This window comes from Porites lutea, chromosome 11, assembly GCF_958299795.1.
Source record: "Porites lutea chromosome 11, jaPorLute2.1, whole genome shotgun sequence".
In the NCBI taxonomy this organism is placed as follows: Eukaryota; Metazoa; Cnidaria; class Anthozoa; order Scleractinia; family Poritidae; genus Porites; species Porites lutea.
The window spans coordinates 21,025,031-21,046,481 of record NC_133211.1 but is presented as its reverse complement, the minus strand read 5'-3'; the positions used below and the strand labels follow the sequence as shown (position 1 = coordinate 21,046,481).

Genomic DNA, 21,451 nt, shown 5'->3' with positions numbered 1-21,451 from the left:
GCAATTCTCGTTAGGTCGGCTACAGAAAATGCTAAGGTACTATTCAACAATTAATGCGAGAAAGGTTTTTTTTCCTCCTTTTCTTTTATGTTTATTTTGTCAACAACAAGTGGTTCTATAAAGCGTCAGATCCATCTGCCATGTTTAATCTTGACGGGAAGGTAAGTATCCGTAAGAAACTCAAAAGAAATGGAAGAAAGAGCCTGAATTTCTGCCTTGTATCCCAAGGATAACATGGCCTTGATCTGAAACCAAAAAGAAGCAAAATATGATGTAATATTTGTTTGGATCTGCAACTCTGTGACCGTAAACCGCTGCTCATAAGCCCTGGGCTTATACATCTTCGTAAGGGGTTTTAGGAGGAGGGCTTATAAACGGAGGGGCTTATATCCAGGGGGGCTTATAACCGCAATAGAAAAAGCGCTTTGAAACAAGTTATGGCATTGCTGATCAAAATACGTTTTGCATTTACTAGCTTTTTTATTATTATTAAGCTTCAAAACGTCATAATAAATCGAATTCATTTCAATAAAAGTACGAGGGGGGCTTATATCGGAGGGGGCTTATAATCGGATAGAATTTTTTTGTTTACAGGTAGATGGGCCTATACCTGGGTGGGTGGGGGGGGATGCTTATAAGTGGGGGAGATAACAAGCGGCAGTTTACCGTATCCTTCACCTGCATGGTTTATATAATGGGCGGTTTCACGCTAGTCGTGGATTTGGGTGTTGGTTGAGTTGCGGTGTGATGAACCTTTATTTGAAACCAAACTGAGCTCAAAGCCGAGAGAAAAATAGAACGACAAAGAAAGACAACGTTTATTAAACATACAAATATACACAATGCTGAGTTTGGAATTTCAGTCTTATATAGCTGCAGCAGCTGCGATCAAGTAACTATTGTGATGGACTGTCTACGCACTAATGCACCTATCAATGTAAATCCCGTGGGGGGGGGGGGGAGTGCGGGCAAGGGGAGGGGATTTGATGCCTGGGACTATCCCCGCTGTCGGGCTTTTGATCGTGTGAAGCGACCCCGGGGTCGGGACATTTGACTTTGACCGACAGAAGCCTGGTATCAATTCAGAAGCAGTTACCAAGTCCGTCCCTCGAGGCTTCCTGAAAGTCACGTTGTTGGAGAAAGGTATAAAGTTTTCATTTGTTTTAATCGCCATAATCCCATACTTTAAACTGTCATCTAAACAGATAATGTCTATTTTGAGGAAGTTTTTATCTTCAAGTTCCCATCTGATTGTAAACCTCGATTGAAATCGAATTCCACCATGAAAGTCAGAGGAATTTTTTATGGGTCACTGATCCGACCTGTTCTGACATGTTGAGCAGATGTTATAAAGCATTTTACGTTTTATTAATATTATATAGCACGGTCAATCTTCCTGGAGTGATTTTGTTGTTCAAGATAAGATATGCTAGTGAAGAGAGAAAATACTTAATTACAGCGAATAATTTAATGGAGCTTCCGTTAACCGTAAATAAAAGTAGTAACAACGTGTTTGAAATGTTCTTTTATTCGTTTTATATAGTATTATAGCATTGTTTATTTAGATTTTTTCCCCTGGGGTGGGGGCTTTTTTGACACTTTTGATTGACCTTTCGTTTCCCACCCTGGGGAATTTGATCGAAAAATTTTAAAATTTGTCAAATCCCCACCCCTTGCCCGCACTCCCCCCCCACGGGGTTTACATTGATAGGTGCATAATACCATGCACCAATAAACGTTACGATTGTCATTGCTTAAAAACAGTCACGGTCTGCAAGTCTTGCGCTCAGCCAACACAATACCGATGGGACATATCTAACTGGTCTGTGCTAACTTTCAAAACTCACAAAAGTTCATAACTTTAGTATCACCATAAGGCCAGGAACTTCAATGAGAAAGAAAGTCCTGGCGATGAAATGGAAGATCTTTAAAAACTGTGGTAACAAGACCTTCGACTCAATTGAACTTGGGCGAGTAAGATTACAGGAGACACAAGGTTGTTACCGGTCCAGGTGTACAAGTTTCACGTCCGTTGGCTTAAAGAACGAAGAATATTTTCACTCAAAATGTTTTTCTTGTTTACGCTCAAACTATACTTGAAATGAACGAAATTTTTGTGCAGTTTCACTGCTTGAGTTCCTATCGAAACGACTCGAAACGACTCGAAACGACCGGTTTCCAGACAGGACATTTTCCATTAAATCAGCCTGCCATAAAGTCAATTATTTTCATTCCAGCTGAATATTCCTCCGGTTAAAGGTTTGAACCCAGGAGTCATTTCAAAAGTAGTTTGAGTTTGATCGTCCGGGTGAACGTAGTCCTGCCGTGGGACTGTTGTTGTTGACAGTGACTGACGTTTTGACAACCTGTGCGGTAGTCATCTTCAGAGTCAAAGACACTTCGACTCTGAAGATGACTACCGCACAGGCCGGCCGGTTGTCGAAACGTCAGTCACTGTCAACAACAACAGTCCTATTCAGGACTATTCGTTCACCCGGACGATCAAACTCAAACTACTTTTGAATATTCGTCCGTTTCTAATCGCCTATAATCCAATAATAACTAGCTGGCGCTGAAATAATTGGAAGATGCCTAGATTCTACCATTTGATTATTACCGTCAGTCACTAGTATACAGCGAACAGTTTCCACTGGTACGGGAGTTTATACTTTGCATTGCTACCAATACTAAAAATATTAACCCATTCGCCCCTGAACCGCCCATAACCGCCCGTGCGGATCCAGGTCCTTTCTACCCATTGTGACGTCATCAGTTTTAAGGGTCAAGAAAAACTTTCTTCGCTAACTTGTGCAGAGTGAAGAGATCTTTCAAACCATACCAGAATGAGCACGATTCAGTCAAGGACACCGGAGAAACAAGCAAAAAACCACGTGACATTGACCGGAAAATCTCCATGAAAATCTTGCTCCATTACCCACCTACCTTTCCTTTCACCTAATCCTAAGATCCTAAAAGCTTTCCTAAAAACTCTTCCCACCAAAATGAAGCCTACTAAATGCCCAGCAAGAGAAAAAAAAATGAGGCAAGAAAAGCGAAAAAAGAAGGGAGGAAAGAAAGCGAAAAGTAAAAGTCAAGACTGCTGTGTCACTTTTAAACCTAAAAACTATCTCGAAATTTTGCTTTCTGCGCATGCCCGAACTTCTCAAGCAGGTATTTTGCATCTGGATCAGAAGGCTGCGAAGTGTTCGACCTGTAAACCAGTTTGTGGTAAGTTTTAGCTCTTTATAGCACGACAGTGACCAGAAAACCACTCGACTAGCTTCAAAACGCGTTTTTCGGCAAAATCTCCAGGAGCGAATGGGTTAACCTTTCGAAACATGTCTCAATCATACTGCAATATGTTACACAAAATACCTCTTGTACCCAGGCCTCTTGTGATTTTATGTAAGGTCTCTCCAGAAGATCCCGCGTTTTACTCTCGTCTCGGTCGGTCAGCGGTATGCGCTTGTCGTGGGGAATAGACAGCCTTGAAACAAAAAACGTTTAAATTTTTTAAGGCTGAATTTAAAGATAATAAGAATGAAAATTGAATGAAAATATGCATATAATCTTCAGCCTGCTCTTAGCCTATTTCTGATCAGTATTTTCAGTATGGTATTTTTCGCAAACGGGTTGGATTATCGTGTTATATGAGATGACAATAGGGAGCTTTAGAGACCTCTTTAGAAACCCAGATGGCGACGGCAGGGAATAAATGCCTTCGCGTTCTTTCAAACCTCATCACGTTTATTTAGTTGCGATCATTTTGTGAAATGCAGATGAATTCTTGAGTAGGCCCGCATCCAAGTTCTAAAACGGAAAAGGTAGTGTTCAGGTCCTCCATATAGCGTGGTCGTGATCGTCCTTTGGACGTCAAAGAAACCAAAGACATCTACCAAAAAGCGTGATGCACGTGCAGAGTTGTTGTTTTGCTTACTTAACCTATTGCTTTTATGACGTCCTCGTTATCGTCGTCATCGTAGTTGCTTAAGGTCTCTATTAGGCATTTATTATCACGCCAATTTCAAAAGAGTATAAAGATTGTGACATCATTTCGTGCCTGCGACTTTTAATATCGTCCCAAGTCGTCTTCGGAAAGAGGCAGAGGAAAGGGAAAAAGAATAGCCACCCTTCTTTCTCCCCATCTAACTGATAAGACTGAGATGACTCGGTTGCGGCGTTACTGCATTGCAAGAATGCTTCATAAAACCGGGCCTTCTGAACATTCAGACAGAGAATCAGAATCAGAGAACCAGAATAATCCTGACGCGTGGACACGCGCGCGTTTTTCAGTTCTCGGCCCATGCACGGCCGCCCGGGGGCCACCACGAAGTTATCAAAACCGGTTGTTAGGTAACCAAACAATAGGTCAGAGACCCTATACAATACAATACAATAAGAGTTTATTGTGAAAATACACTTAGCTACAATAATGGTGTGCTTTCACAGACGGAACCGAAATCGGGGTCTGTGAAAGCACGCCAGCTAATTTACAGGTATTCCCTGCGGGTGTGTTTTCAAAGGCCAAAAAAAAAGACTTGCTGAAATAGTGGTCCGGGTTTTTTGGCCAATAGCAAATCGAAGCATTGTAAAACTTAAGCGATGACAAAAGTAACTTGAGACCCTTTTAAAAAAAACCTTGTAATACCTGTTGATATCACTTGGCAACACTCCAAGCCACTTAATAACAGGAACTGTCAAACTGTGCGCGTCAAATGACAAAGCCTGCAAGAATAAAGTCCCTTTTCTTCACTATTCAAAATCTACATCAATCGGTTACGTAGTATTTAATTAAGATAGAATGCATCAGGCTAAGTTAATGATGAGGAAACGGAGTAAAATGTAACAATACCTTAGACCCAAACTTATACACACTTAGAATCTCAATTCCTGCAAATGATAAAGATATAACACGATATAACCCCTGTTCTCATAAAAAGGACCAGTAGAAAATCTCTAACACTATAGAAATTCCGAAGCCATGTTCCTTCTAGCAATGCTGTTAATAAAAGGAAAAAAAAATTGAAAATAACAGCTCTCAGGGCTGGAAAAAAGTCCTATACGGTAGTCCTCCGGGATAGGTAGATATTCTTGCAGGGCAAGTAACTTTTAAACCTTATTTGCCCAATCGGTAAAGGTCCTGGCAAGTCATTCTCCAACATTATCATTAACTAAGAAGGGCAAGAAGTGGCCCTGAGCAAATTAATGAGAGAGCTGCTTGCCCAAAGGATAAACTTGAATTCAAGTTTTTTTCGAGCCCTGCCTGAACTATGAACTCACCGTGAGGATCAGCATCCACAAGGGCTAAGATGGGAATCTGAAGAGTGCACCACAACAGACGGATCATCATACGGGTATTCACATCCGGGAATCCCTTAGCCTTCGTTAAAAAACATAAAATAATTTTGATGTTTTAATCATGGATTTAGCAGAAACTTGTTGTGCTGGTAATGAATAGAGAAACTTAAGGGAGCATATGGTAATCTTAAGAGCTTTTCAATCACGGTATTTTCTAATTTTAAAACTTAAGATATTAAGCGAGGTCTGTCCTGTCCTTTTCTCGCCAATCTCTATTTTTAACCGGCTTTATTTAAGATTATAAAGTTAATGACTTAACTGGGTTGGCTTTATACCTTAGTGTCCTTGAAGACCAGCGGCTTTGAAACCTTTGCTCCGGCCTCACGAACTATATTCTGGAAACTGAAGCCTATTTTCGCAAGCGTTAAATCACATTTAACTTCAGCTAGCTAAATTTACGTTTAATTCTGCGAGCTTCTGGGTAAAGTCAAGCATAGTAGATAGTATAAAAGTACAGTACAAAAAAGTGACAAAAATCCACATAGACTTCAGTTATAAATTCTGAATTCGGTGACGTTTCATGGGATTGAAATCTACTTACAGTGATAACAATACAGGGATATAACTTCTGTAGAACATTACCATCCAGAAGACGCTGAAAAGATGCCTCTTTTTCAACGATTAGCACAAACTTGGCTTCTGAATGTATATCTAGTTAGTCAAGTGCTGTTAAGGTCAGACTTGTGAGCTGAATACTGCAGGAATATCCATTCTTCCATTCCCAGAAGTAGCCAAAGTGAAAATTCGACAAAACTTCCACCTGATTTCATTTTCAATTGTTAAATGGTGAAGGCAAATAGAACCAGGTGAAAATGCTACTGAAGACTGAGAATCACTTGATTGGCAACACAAATTTTGACAGTTGACAATAAAACGTTGACTGAAGTCAAAATCAAAAGTGGCTCATACAAACAGGGGCAGATCCAGAAAATTCAGGAAGGGGAGGCGGGGACGGGAGGGAAACTTGCCAGCTGTAGCTATATTAAGAAACCACTTAATTTTAATAAAAATTCATCACAAAACAAAACAAAATTTCACCTAAAACAAGAGGAGATGCTGTCCCCTTGGACCACCCCTAAATCCACCCATGATAGATGTATGTAACTTGATGCTCAGCACAAGAAACAGATCTTTTTTTTTCTGTAAGGATACCGTATATCCCTTGTACATGAGAAGACACCATGGTACCCTGAGGATAAAATAAGTTCCACATTTTCGTAAATTTCAACTTCGCGGTTACGAGCCTTAACACGCTGTAATGGATATGGCTGTAATGGTATCCCTATTTTCATCGATATATTTGCGCCGAAATGGACTCGCGGGCGGCGTAAATAAGCCCTTTTACGCTCTAAAGACTTCCACTCCAGCTAGGTATTGAGCTTAGTATTTATGTGCCATACCGTCATCAGACCGCCTTCGTATGCGTTTATGCCCCAAGTGGTCTATTTTAATAGAAAAGAATTTCGTTTTTAGCTCCTGGCGACTCTCCGTCCCTCAGCGACGAAGACCTGTATCTGTTCCTTTTTTTCGCATACGTGGAAATTATTTTTGCTCATACCTTACTACCCCGCGTGTGCCATAGAGGTGCAGCATAGCAATGAAACTTGTTTTACTATAGGAGGTCCATCCAAAGGTTCAATTATTCCCAGCTTTATCTGTTGATTTGTCCCTTAAGCCGCACGACAATTTCCACGGGCTATTAATTAATTAAGGATTGATTGGTCAAATATTGTTACGCACACTACCTGGGAAATACCCTGCTAAATGTTCAGCACCGAGTGGAGCTGGCTGAACCTGTAGCTATGAATTCCAACCCGCCAACGAAGAAGCTGCTTATGTTTATTTTTGTGGAGGAAGAGGTTAAAAAAACGGAAACCATGTCAGTATTCACAGTATATCAAACCATACGAGATATAAACACGCGGCAACAGTGACCTAAACAAAACGGCATTAATTAGCGCAACACCATGCAGGATATGACCCCCTCCTTCACTGCACATCAATTAGTTTCTTTCTGAAGCGACTAAAGGGAACAACAAACCGAAGTTTTGTCCGTACAGTCCACATAGGTTCCGTCATGTTCTTTGTATCTCAAGTCTCCAGCGACACAACCTGATATCAAAAAAATAATAAATAAATAAATAACAAGGGCCAAATAAGTGCTGCTTACAGTGCAGAGCACTGTGGAACTCAGCTGGCCATAATCATACGGGGAAAAAATCAATAGGTCTTTGTTAAAACTGTATGACAGTTTAATATTTATATTCTGAAGCAATTTTTATACCCATTACACAATTGTTCGTTACTTCTGTTAATACGTGGGTCATATGTTTCTGGCTCGTAAGTTTCGTTTGAAATAGAAAGAAAACCTCTGGTAACAGCTCCAGCTTACAGAATTAGGTAAAGGTAAAGACACACACGAGCTTAAGGCACAAACGGCCGGAGCTTATCCTGGTTTCCTTAGCATTATGAAGCATGCCTAAGAGTATTGCTACTCCCCCTGGACGGGATGCTAGTCCATCGCAGGGTTACCCCCAGAAGTATGTCACCGATCGATAACCATTAATACACCTGGGTAAAGAGAAACAAAGTGGAGTAAAGTTCCTTTTCTAAGGAAACAACGCGACGGGTGAGGCTTGAAGCCCGAACCTCGAGATCCGGAGTTCGAGGTGTTAACCACTCGGCCACACACGCCTCCACAGCTTACAGAATATGCCAGCCGAAAAACGAAAAAAAAAACTTTGAGCACATAACAACGTCAATTACCTTTGGAAGCAGCAATCTGAAATGTAAAGAGCAAAGATCTTGTGAGATTTTTCATTTTCGAGAGAATTTTTGGCTAAACTTTTTGGAGAAACTTGGAAGCAAGACCAAACCCATCGTAACTTCGCTATACCCATCTTCCCGGGTAATGAATATCGAATAGTGTGATTTGAGTTTTGCAATTGATTGATTTAATGAATCGTTTAATGAATGCTTTTTGTCACTAACAGTGTTAAGGCCTCAGTGTTTGTACGCTATGCTTTGTCGAGAGCCAATTTACAAGCAACGATTTATCGGACCAAAAAGACCAAAGTGAAATATCAGCAGATTTTTAAAATTACTGCGGTTTCTTTGTTTGCCATTATATGCTTTCCTTATAAAATCGGCCAAGAAATCGTAGCTATAACGGCTTGTACTGACCCGCCTAAAATTATTTGGTCTTCCTACACTAAAGTTAAAATCTTGAACTACGTTAATACTTTAACCACTTTAGTCAGGGAGTCAGAGACCAATGAGTGACACCTACCACATGAAGACAGTGCCTTGGTACTTTCAACATACATGCCAAATTGTCTATGATCTCATCTACTACGCTCTGACTGCCAAAGAATACCACATCTGAGTAGTAAATATCTCTAAAGAACAAATCACTCATCAGTAAGATTAAGATTTAAAGTTGTATTTAAGACAGAACAGGTCATCCACTGACATCGCCCCATATAAGACAGTCTTGGATTCTGGATTTCACCCTATGGATTCTGGATTCCCGGTACTGGATTCCACTCTTTGTCAGTGGAGCTTTGATTCAAGATTCTAATTGCTAGTGGGATTCCGGAATCCTTGAGCTGTATTCTGGATTCCAATGCCCACAATTCCAGATTCCAGAAGGAAAAATTTCCCAGATTCTGAATTCCACAAGCAAAAACTTCCCTGATTCCTTTACTCGGGGCGAGGTGACAGATCATCCTGTGACAGATCTACTGGTTTATTGGAAATCCGTGTGTTCAAAAATCATTTACTTTATAGACCCCCTCCAATTTGACAGAATGTTTTTGTTACATGGTAAAGCGGTGTGGGATAAAGGGGGGGGGGGGGGGAGGGAGAGGAGGGTGGTGTTGCCAATTAACTTTCTAATTGTACTCTGTAGATTGTCAGTGTGGATTCCACTAAGCAAATGGGGAATTTTCTTTATATTTGTAATATATGCAACAAACAATTCCATAAATACTAAATATCAGAATGTAAAGATTATTCTAAAAACAATGCTATGAAAATTTGATAACTTTGCAGCAATTCAACTGTTCAGTTCAGAGTGATATTAGCTGTTTTCCCAGTTCTCAGTGCGAGTTTACAAACCTTTTTGTTGCATAAGTGTTTTGTTGCAGGAGTTTGTAACAAAATGCCATGATTTGTAAAGTGGTTGCTTTAAAAGGAAGAAACATACATGTTTAAAGACAAAACTTGTAGAAACTACAAAAGCATTACTAGTAGCTGCACACTAAAGGGTGTTTGTGACTTATATCCACTGTTTAAATGGCATATTTGCACTGGGCCTGGAAATAATATACCCCTAGATGAACCCTCCCCCCCCCCCGGGGGGGAGGTACTCCATATGCCTAATGGCCTTTACCTGGAGGCTCGCACCAAAAGGAGTGCCCTTTTCAGGTTTCAGGTTTATATGAAAGGGTAGGGATTTCAGTATTAATGAAGCCTGATATGAAAGGGCTTTGGTCTGTGAAATGACCTACGAGGTACAAAGAAGGATTTTATGGCTGTGAGAAAGTTGAGAAAATGCTCTATTTTGTGATTTATTCATCTCTAAAAGAAAGTGCATAATTTACAGCAGTTAAGAAGGATGCAAAGTTCTAAACTAAGTATGTAAAAGGGATACAATTTTTCAATGAAAGGTTAAATACAAAAGGAGCACCTTTCCTGTCAAAATGTGGTATATAAAAGGTTAAGGGGTTGGACCTTGGAGCAGAGCCTCCCCGTATAAAACTTTGTAGAGTACCCCCCTGAGAATATACCCTTTGTTTATAATCTACTGTAAGCAACCTCCAAAACTGCCCAAACTGTTGGTCGGTGATTGCGCACACTGGAGGGTCAAAATATAGTTTTTGACTGGGAACACTATTGTTTGTATTTTAGTCCTGAGTGGGTCTTTCATTAGAGAGGTGATCGCATAAGGCATAAGATTACAGTTTCACTGTATCAGTTATAAAGTGCACAGTTTATATTTTCAGGTCATGACAAAAATGCTGTATGATCAGCTTGGGGCTATGAAAGCCACCATGAACTGGGCTAACATGTTTTTATTACAAGCTGTCTGACAAATAGACAACATTTGCTGAAGTAAATGTATGTTAGAGAAATTCAGCAACAGCTTGCCAGCTGGGAAGGGCTATTCTAATTTTTTGTAAATTTTCATCGCAGTTGAACCCTGGCCACTTTACGGACACCTAGTTATTATGAACATTTTTCCTTGTCCCTAGATATTACATTTTCTCTAAATTCAACCTTTTTTATATGGACACCCTGTTAATAAGAACACTTCTATGGCCTCCTCAGTGTCCATATAAACAAGGTTTGACTGTACTTGTGTATACCAAACTTCCCCACTGATGCAATGGAATCAAACTTATGTTCTGTTTTGCTAATGTCATCAATCATTTCTATTCCCACTGCACTGTTGAACCTGTCACCAAGAGAAATAGACATGAAATGAACTCTGAGCAAGATTAAAATTTACTTTGATCTACGTATCTCATTCAGGGTGATGCTGATCAGTGCAGGAACCCTAGTCATTACAGGGTAGTGTCATAAACAAAATACATAAGCTTTGCACAAAATTTGACTGAATGGTTGTAAAACATTAACCAAGAAAATATATCTCATTAAAGGCAGTTGAATATCTTTTCAGTCTTATTTCTCTTGTGGATTGTTTTATAAGAATGTAAACTTTGAAAACGTCGTAAAGAAGTGGGTCATAAAAATGCCTATATGATAGGTTCACTCTAACTGATTTAAAACCCTATCCAATTATTGATACACTCATTTTGTTATGAAGATGACTTTCCCTCTTTTCAATGAATTTGTCATCTCAGTCAAAATTTCCTTCTTTCTTATTAGACTTATTACCTACTTGAGACAAATTTCTTTACCTTGTATTTTTCCAAGAAGTTCTGGAATTGTACTTTAAAGAAGGCGGTTCATCCTTTGATAAGTCCTCAACAATTGTCAAGAAAATGTCTTCTAGTTTGGCGATGACGTCATGTCTGTTAACGAAAATAACTTCCCCAAGTCTTCAAGTATACTTCAAAAAAGATTGCTATACGCCAGATTTTGCCCCCTTTTCTTTGAAAGCCCTCATAAGCTTGACTGGACCCCGTGAAACAAATGTTTGGCTTTCGTTACTTTTAAGGGACCGTCGCTCTACTGAGAGGAAAACAAGTAAGTGCCCGAGCGAAAGAACGAGTTTAATGCAACGAAAAAAAATAACGTCTTAAGTTTAACAATAAAGAACGAACAAAAAATGCAAATACTGGTCATTTCTGGATGTATCTTCTAGCAACGACGAACAATGAACATCGCAGACGGGACATTTCTTAGAAATTTTTTGGATTTTGGCCAATTTACCGTAGATTCAAGAGAGGTTAATATAGAAAATAACCAAAAAAAGATTAATGTTTATTCTAGTCCTACAGCCTACATTCGGCGTTTAAATTTGTCTCGTTGTCGCGTAAACTTATCTTTTTGCTCGTGGATTCAGTAAGTTTTTCCTCTATAAAGCGACGGTCCCCTAAAAGTAAAGAAAAATTATATTGGCTTGGGGCGTTGCTAATATACCGTTGTTTAACTTGAGCCTAAATGTCTTAAACGGTAAGAAGAAGAGTAACCTGTTTTTAAATCATTCTTAATGTGATTCAGCGATAAGGAGTGAAGTTTTGACAATTAATGTTCATAGGCACATGAAAATTATCAACTTACAGAATTTCTAGTGATAAATCCTTACCTAGATAGTTCTTCAATTCTCACAACATTTTCTTTATCGCTTTCCTCATTTAGTCGATGGAGTCGCTCAATTCTATTCATGGACTGGAGTTGTAGTTTGAGTTCGTCAATGCTACGCCAAAACTCTGAATTCAAGTTCTCCGCCATTTTGACTCACTAACTCCCATCATGCAATGCAAAGGTAACATTGGATTCCAGTGCCCCTGGCCCCATCCTTCGTGGAGCCTGGGTACCGTTACCTCGCTAGGTTTCGCTGAGTTTGCGGGGACACGAGTAATAACCTAAATATCAATCCACGTTAAACGAGGCTTTAAAAAACATAAGACGCATCATTTTTTATTTTATTTCGCACTTGCATTTCGTTCATGAGGGGACGTTTTTAAAATCAGTGGGATATCATGATTTGATGAACGAACGGAAGTATTAAGTATTTACGTCCATGAAAAGTGAACGCGCCTGGTACCCGTCATTTGGTAAACAGGTGGTTATCATAATTTCTGCATGAATATATACTTACAAAAATTTTTAATATAATGTCTATCCTGCAATGAGTCGCCACAACTCCTCGAACGTTTTTAGAATTCAGCCGATTACGGTAAAGCGAGTAAAAACAATTCGCGCACACCAAGAAAACGCCTGCAATACAAGCTGTTTTATGTCGAAAGCGTTATAGATGGGTGGGTGAAAACGTAACAGAGCATTTTCTGACTTATAAAGTAAATACCAAAGGTTCAGACTGGTTCTGCAAGGTCATGTTATATCTCAGCCAGGGTAAATTACTACTTTCAGTTAGAAATTCACCGTTTTTTTAAATATTTGCAGTTGATTGACTGCTTGGAATTTTTTGCAACAAAATGCTTTTGAGAAGTAAACTTTCAACTATTTAAATTTATCGTCCCTCTCTTCATGGGCTCCCGTTGTATATAATTCATATGTGAACGCTTGGATACTTTTAAAAATTTCATCTATTTTCTTTCCTGCGCTTTTTTTTGGTGGGTTAATAACGTAACAAGGAGAATCTTGTGTGACCGTTTAGTAACAACCGATATGAGCTGGAATCTAGCAGGTCCCATCGTAGCAAAGCCCTTTTGCCACCCGAAGAAAGCGCGGCAAAACATATCGTCACTTACTCAAACAGTTTCTGATTATGGCGCTGAATGCACTGTCACAGCACCAAAATTACTTTCACACAATTGATCTGATAAAGCCACACCCAGCGCATAATGTACAAGCGATAAATGATTTGGGTTCAGTTTAGGAGAAAAAATTTTGCGATGCGAAATTGCCGACGAAATTAAGGAGGAAATTACGCTCATATGCATTGTTTGAAAAGTACTGGGTTTTCAAATGCAAGGGTTGCGGTCGCTGATTCGATCTCTGGTTGACATTTATGGTGAAAGTTTCGTTGTGGCTTAAATCAGCAGTTAATAAGAATCGGAGCGCACGAAGACGTTTGTTTATTCTTTTCTTAGCATTTGTAGTTGGTAAGTACGTGTGATTTCTCCTTTTTCATGCTGTTGACCATTAGCCATCTAAACAACTGTGCACATGGAAGATTGTTTGCATGAATCCACAGCACGTCCTGTCGTTTAATGACAGATCAATGGCAAGTGTTTGTTTTTTTCCGACGATTCTACAAACCGCCAACTTCAGCCTGTGTTGCGTAAAATTTTAACAGATTCAGCCTTTGCTGCCGAATCTTTGAACATGGAGAATTCTCCGTTGTCGACCAGCTATCGAAGAAATATAGCGAAGGGGGGAAGGAGGCAAAGCCTTCTGCCTTTTCACCCCCCCCCTCCTTCTGAAAAAACGTCTTTCGTTAAAATATTCCTCAGTGAAAAAGTCAACAAAAATGTTAGCTGAACCTGCGAAAACTCCAAAGCCGGTACAAATACCTTATAAAATGTGCCGTTTCTTCTCAATAATTCAATTATGTAAGCATCTGTTTCAAGCCACATACCGTAAAATTCCGAAAATAAGCCCCGGGACTTATATTTTTCAAAGGCCCTTTTTGAGGGGCTTATATTCGGAGGGGCTTATCTACGGAGGGAAATTTGCGTTTCAAAATGGATTGGGCCAGCCTTATAGTTGGAAGTAAATTTACCGTTTTTGCTTTGTTTTACTTTGCATTTGAGGGACATTTTCTAAGTACAAGCCCCCGGAGGGCTTATATTTGCATGAGGGGCGATTCAACGAAGGGACTTCGCGTTACCGGTTTTGGGGAGCTTATATTTGGAGGGGTGTATACATGGAGGGGCTTATTTTCGGAATTTTACGGTACTACGATACTTTAGATTGTAAACTTTAAAAAATCCTTTTACGTCTTCTCGTCGCTAAAAAATCTTTTTAAACCATACGAACGAAAATCATGTCCCCATGCAGACACGACTCGACCACATTACTTTGAGACTGCTAATTCTCCATTCATTTTTTTTTTTATCTTGTTTCATATTGAAGGAGTGGTGTTTTTCTGCTTGAACCAAAGGAATGAATACTCGGATCTTCCTCTTGGGAAACGTATGACGCGTCACGTGCTTACAGTGGAGGAAATTCTGCAGTTCCCGGATGATTATCACACTAAAGGCATATTGTCGCTTCCTTATGGCGATATTGTGGAGCCATTCGAAGCTTGGTACTCAAAAACAAAGAAGATGAGCAGAATTGACTACTATAATGGTGAGAAGAAAGTAGAAGAAATAGCTGGTAATATTGTTGAGTGTGAGGTCAAATGTTCCTTTGTTTTAAGGAGGTTTGCAAAAGCGCCCGCAACCTAAACATTAAGCCCGTCTCAGTTTTCTCTCGGAAGCCTCTGGGAAGCAAAGGAGCTGTATATGCATGTGACGTAGATTAAGGAACTGTGAGGTAAATTAAGAACACGTGACTTTAGATACACGTAAACAAGTGAGGCAATCTATTGCATTGTAGTTCCTCGGCTTATTTGCTATATCGATATCTCCGCTTGTGCTCTTATGCATCTTTTTCTTGAATCGATTTAGGGATGGACAAAACTTTTCAGCGTGAGGATCTTGGTAGACACGGATTTGCGTGCAAGATAGTCCCTGAATATTCAGAGGAGAAGCAAAAAACGTTCACTGGGTGCCTTCATCGAAGAGGGACAAAAAAATTCCCCATTAAAGCACAAAGCATTATACCAGCACCTCTGTATTTCAGGGTACGTTTTTCCGTTTGAAAGTGCATAGATTCGAATAGCTCGTGCCGTAGTGCCTAAATGTTGACCCATTAGGGCCGACCATGAAACTCTTGCAGAAGGAGAGGGGAAGGGAGAGGGGTGAGTGATTTCAAATCAAAATGTCGTGTGTGGAGACGTCTCTTAATGTATTTCCTTTGTTGCGTGCAACAAAGGAAATAAGAGACGTCTGCACGCAGGCAATTTGCCGTTAACTTGGCTCTAAATCTCTCTAAGGCCGGAAATCGCGCCTGGCCACCAATAATAAAAATGATTAATATTATACTGCCGAACCAATATGTTTTAGTCCTCCCCGCCCTTACGTTTGCTAACCACTGACTGCCTTTTAGTATTCAGGTGATGCTGAAGTGAATGGTACAGATTGCGCCAAATGGGAACATTCCTTTACAATTTATGACAAGGTCAACACATATACTCTGTACACAACTAAACACCGACCACCAAAACCAATCCGCTATGAAATGATGGGGTACGACACGCTACTGTCCTCCTACTACGATCATTATATCCTGGATTACGAGGAATTCGAAGCTTGGAAGTTTAACTATAAAGTGTTTGAAGTACCGACAGGTATGTAAGTGTTACATGAGATTTCTTAAATGTAGAGCTGATTGGCCTTTTAAGGAATAAACTGAACCACCATTAACCAGATAAACCAAAGTACTTCCCTTGCTCCTATTTCTCACACATAATGGCTTAGTTTTGTCCTAGGTTTCAAGGGATGTTTAAAGCCCTGTGCAAACGGACGCAACATTATTGGCTAACCACTCCCAACATGGTTGGATGTTACATGTTGCGTCCGTTTGCACACCCTGTCGCATGTTGTTGGGAGATGTTGCGCAAAATCTGAAACCAGTCAAACGTTTGAGCCAACAACTCCCAACATTTTTTTTGTTCCGTGATCGTGGAGGCGCAGCGCAACAATGTTGGATCCGCTTGCACAGCTCCTCCAAAATTGTTGGGGCCACGCATGCGCGTTACACATGGTCTCCAAAGTCTTATGGGTTGTATCCTTCCCACGATGCACTGCAGGTCCAAACATTGTTGTGAGTTGTTACGTCCGTTTGCACGTAGCTTGATGCTGTTGCTAATTACGCTTTCTTTTGCTTGTTCAGATCTTCAATGTTTTGATTTTTCTCACGAAAAACTGGAGAAATCCGTCGGAGATATAAATCCAATGCTGGAATTCATGCCTCATAGTACATCAGGTTCACCTTTCACTCTATCTCACCCATCCAATCATTTTCACCCAACTGCTCCTTCGCCTTCTACGACTGACCCGCTACAGTTTCTCTTAGAAACCTTAAACAAAATGCCACTGCTCAAGGATGGTAATTCTGAGGCCACCGCAATGTCTAGTAATCAGCAGCATACTGAGAAAGAACAAGCCATTCGCCCGTCACCAGTCCCCAAGAGCATAGGCAGCATAAAGCGTGAATCGCGTAAGAAGTCGAGTTCGGAATATAATGTTGCTATGCGACACTATGAAGATATCGTGAATTCTCTGTTTAACTCGTTTAAGACGAGATACAAGAAAAGTTATGTTTCTAAGCGAGAACATGAAACAAGAAAGGATATTTACAGACACAATATGAGGTGAGTTTGCAGTGGTCACCGAACTTAGAGAGGATGTAATTAATCTTAGTTAATAAAAGAAAAATCATACCCGTTATCTCGGTATTATTTATTTAAAGTGTTGAGAAAATGTAGAGCGTCTTCAACAATTGACGTTTCGAACGTCCGCTTTCCCACCAAGAGAGTGATCTAGCCTTCAAAACGTCTGCTGCTTTTGATTCCCTTCACGACTGCCAATGTATTTTTTTTTTACATTTCAGTTGATGATATAATCTGATCAACGATTTTTAGTGAATGTCTCGTTATAACGTTTAATACTACATTTATAGCTATTACTACCATTAAATAGTTCTATGAAGGGCGCCCATTTCGAAGGAAAGTTTTCCTTCATAACAAGTGATAAAAATTATCATATTTTGTTGTGGTTGCCCTCTATACCTATTAACCTCGGATGGTCGACTTTTAGCAAATGGGCCTTGATCACAAGAAAATATACGTCAGATAATACGTTCCTTTCAATAAAGTAAAAATTATTTCTTTCAATAATGCCTTCCCAAGCATCCGGGTCTTGTGGTTTGAAAAGAAGAAGCAAGTTTGACATTTTGCATTTATTTTAAATGGTTTCAAAGTCGTTCTGAATAATGAGAATATCACTCACTTAGCGAACAACAACATCATCAACAATAAAGTAAACTCACGTTTAAGAAGGCAAATGCCCTTATCCCATTGCAACAGATTCATCAGGTCCAGAAACCGCCAACACTTAGGCTACAGACTGAAGTCAAACCACATGGCGGATATGACGGAAGAGGAGATGGAGCAGAGGAGAGGACTGCTGAGGGAGGCTGATATTAATGCATTAATCGGAGGAAAGAGATTTGAAATACCCAAAGGAAAAGATGAGAGGAAATTGCCTGATGCCGTGAACTGGGCGAAATCAGGTGAGATCTCAGCCGAAAAAGTGCTTAAAACGAAAGAATAGATACATATCAGATTGGGTTAACTGAGAGTCGTAAAACCGTAAACAAAACTAAGTTACTAGAGTGACTAATCTGTTGATTTAAATTTTACTCCCGGGAAATAATTTTCTTATTTTTTGTAAAATTTCCATTTACTTATTTGCCACGTAATAGCAAAAATACACAAAAAAAATATATCCGATAAATAGCAAAAGAGAAGTGGCGAGGAGATCCCCCTAAGAGAAACTATAAGGGAAGCTTATAGCCGAACTACGGGCTATAGTTGTTTACATCAAGTGAAACAAAAGATGGCGTCAAGTTTAAGATTTTAGATCATTATTCATATTTACTTATTAATTTAATCTTTAGTATTTTCTTAAAGAGAGGAAAGGGATCAAACTCTTGAGACTCTTGATCCCAACTGAGTTGATGACTTCGTCGTCAAGCGAATTGATAAAGATTTTGGAATTAATTTCTGGGTCATTTCAGACCCATGATGTATTACGAATGGACAACTTTCTAATTCTCACACTTTATTATTTGAGCTCCCGCTCACATCGGATCGAGTACTTACTCAGTCCTCCGCTGTTTCTGTCAGGTGCGGTAAATCCCGTTAAAAGCCAGGGGATCTGTGGATCGTGTTACGCGTATTCCGTAACGGGCGCCATGGAAGGGGCTTATTTCATCAAGGTTTGTAGAATGTTTGAGAGAGAAGAAACCGAATCTCGCCAACTTTTTTGACTACGCTCTCTTATTCTCTTCCGTATTGAGGCCGCAAATGTGCTAAAATAGAACATGATCACAGGTTACATCATAAAATTAAGTGTTGCAGTGTGAACCAGTAATTGGTGAACTATCGGTACTGTGATTTAGGTCATAGAAATCCTCAAAAAAAGGGTGAGACTGCATGCGGGAATACGAAAATCAAGAGATGTGTTTCAAACTCGGGGTTTCTTTTTTAAAAAAAAAACAACAACCAAATAATCAAAATTTAAAACCGTACTTTGTTGATTTGTAATTGGAGAGGGTTTCTGGGTTAATTCAATTCATTTCTGTGGGTGCGAAAGTGAACACGGTCTTTTTAAAAAAATATGAGAATATATTTAACAATCGTTAAAAGATGATGTAATGAGCTGTTAGTTCCGATGACCATGTTTAGTCTTCATCGTAACTTAATTTGCAAAAAGCAAAGAGATTTGAGTTCATATGATCAATCAGTTCTGGAACCACTGAAGGCCTTCAAATCATGATCAAGCCCTCTACGAAAAGCGTGTTACGATTCGTTTATTTGCAGACAGGGACTCTCCTAAACCTGTCCGAGCAACAGCTAATTGACTGCTCCTGGGGATTTGGTAACCGCGGCTGCAAAGGTGGATATCCTCATCGAGCGATGCAGTGGGTCATTAAACATGGCGGACTAGCTACTGAAGAGAGCTACGGAAGATATCTCGCGCAGGTAACTTTAAAAATTAAACCTTCCTTTTTATCATAACTGTTTTTATTTATTGATATAGAACTATTATACGCTTCCTTTTGGCAACTTTTTACCATTTCACTCATTTTCGCAGTGTTTTAGCGCGCATGCTCAGAGCCAGCGTAACAAATAAGACGTGCTAGTCCCAAGAGAAGTAAACGCAGCATCTCGTTATAGAGACTCCGACACCGGGCAGACACGAATTTACATCCTGACCACTGTTAAAAGCTTCGTGATTCAATTCAAGTTATTCAGAGATGAAGAAATAATAATAAACTGCATAAGACAACCCCCGCGTTTGATTTCCTGAAGAGGATTGAAGCTAAACTCTTCGCACAGACGTTTCTACGAATTTATACTTTAGCCTGAGAAAACAGCTTATATTTCGCGACACTATAACTGGTTTCCCCTCGAAATGACGTCTGAGGTACGAGGGCAAAAATTTCATAATGATGATAGCCTGCGAGCAAGTTCTCCATTTGGTGAGCCGCGAGAAGTCACGCGAGAGCAGCACGCGAAAGGAGACGCGAGTGTTCTCTCGCAGCTCGCCACGCTCACCATAAATGGTCTGCGTCATCAGTATGAATTTCTGCGCTCGTTTCTTAGACGCCATTTGGCGGGAAAACCAGTGGTGGCTTCGCGAAATGTCGACTGTTTTCTCCGGCTACAAACAATTCTATTCCTTTCATTGATAACAGGAGGGGCTTTGTCACTTCAAGAACACTACAACTGGTGCTAAACTCGACTTCTATATGAACATTACAAAAGGAAACATCAATCAGCTGAAGCAAGCCATTGCCTTTTATGGACCCGTCAGCATCCTCATCAACACTCAACCCAAGTCTTTTAAATTCTATGGGTCCGGGATCTATTACGACCAATCATGTAGTAAGTGTTCTGTAGTAAAGTTTTCTTTGGACTGGAGTTTTGCAGGATTTCTTTCATGAGGTGTTTTTAGAGCAGACCTCTCATCCTCCCTGGAAAGATAATTGTTTCAATCCTTTTAGGGTGTTTAAAGCGCGCTTGTAGTCCTCTCCTGCACTGTGTTTGCTTCGTTTTAGGCCTGAGGAAGGCAACTGCACGAAAACTAAGGATATTCAGAATATTTATTTGGCCACGCTGGATGCGAAATCTTTATCATTTCATCACAGAGGCTGTATCTGACATTTCAAGTTCATTTTAGATTCCAAAAGATACGGAGTTTTTCGACAACTCGTTGACAAATCCATCTCTAGTCTCTCTAGTTAGTAGCGTTAGGATCAATGGCCTAGCCTTCGAGTAGGCTCACTTGTCCGCCGCAAAAATCTTGCCCCAACTCTCAAGGGGAACAAGGCCTTGAGGTAACAAGGGCCCCGCTTTTCCAGACCTTGAGCTAAGAGTTGATTGGGTGGGGAACCACGTATTATGGTTCAAAAAATGTTTCTCAGTAGTGAGCCAGATTGTTCTCAATAGTGGGTAGATTTCAAATCACGGTGTTAGACAATCGCGCATAATAATGTTAATTTTTTTTTCCATTTTTGCCCAAGCTCATGCACTTGATCACGCTGCACTCGCTGTTGGGTACGGAGTGGAAAAAGGTCAACCTTACTGGTTAATCAAGAATTCCTGGTCTAAAGCTTGGGGTGATGAAGGATACATAAAGATTGCAATGAAAAATGACAACTGCGGTGTTTCACAGAAGGCAGTCGTAGTGAAAATTAGAGCCGAATAATTTGTCATGACCCGGCTACAAGTCTACTCCTGTCATGCAATGCCGATCTTTTCAGTGAAGAATGAAAACTTTCGGGCGGTGCCCTTGACATCTTAGTTATTTTGAAATACTTCAATTAGGAGGAGTCCACGATTCCTGTCGCAACTATTTTAGTGTTTTTGGCCTTCATTTGCTCTTACAAACGGTACAGTTTAGAACTCATTTCATCCATTGAATTTGTAAACAGGACAAAGCCAATACACAATACATACACCCATAGCTGCGCATTTTTTTTTTATGTCAGTATAATTATTAAATACTGCATTGAATTGAGCGTGTACTAGTAGAGCGCGAATCAACTCGGGTGTAAATTCCCTACTCGTGCACTTCCACATAATCTCAATATTTTTTCT

General features: G+C 40.0%; 2 protein-coding genes across 2 annotated transcripts; one reads left to right on the top strand and one right to left on the bottom strand.

Moving 5' to 3' along the window:
* Positions 1-80: 80 nt before the first annotated feature.
* On the bottom strand, positions 81-12,271 carry LOC140952331 (meiotic recombination protein SPO11-like). The gene is made up of 14 exons (XM_073401752.1): positions 12,134-12,271; positions 11,283-11,396; positions 10,728-10,816; positions 9,478-9,544; positions 8,648-8,756; positions 8,125-8,140; positions 7,400-7,470; positions 6,511-6,547; positions 5,900-6,009; positions 5,281-5,380; positions 4,853-4,890; positions 4,649-4,725; positions 3,376-3,487; positions 81-245 (listed from the first exon to the last, which is right to left on the bottom strand). Exons 1-14 carry the CDS (start codon positions 12,211-12,213, stop codon positions 126-128), a joined length of 1,140 nt encoding a protein of 379 aa, XP_073257853.1. The 5' UTR covers positions 12,214-12,271; the 3' UTR covers positions 81-125.
* Positions 12,272-13,375: 1,104 nt separating this feature from the next.
* Positions 13,376-21,249, top strand: LOC140952166 (counting factor associated protein D-like). Its single transcript, XM_073401589.1, has 10 exons — positions 13,376-13,616; positions 14,590-14,808; positions 15,129-15,304; positions 15,670-15,910; positions 16,456-16,936; positions 17,651-17,856; positions 18,473-18,564; positions 19,169-19,330; positions 20,047-20,236; positions 20,875-21,249. Exons 1-10 carry the CDS (start codon positions 13,523-13,525, stop codon positions 21,057-21,059), a joined length of 2,046 nt encoding a protein of 681 aa, XP_073257690.1. The 5' UTR covers positions 13,376-13,522; the 3' UTR covers positions 21,060-21,249.
* Positions 21,250-21,451: the final 202 nt, after the last annotated feature.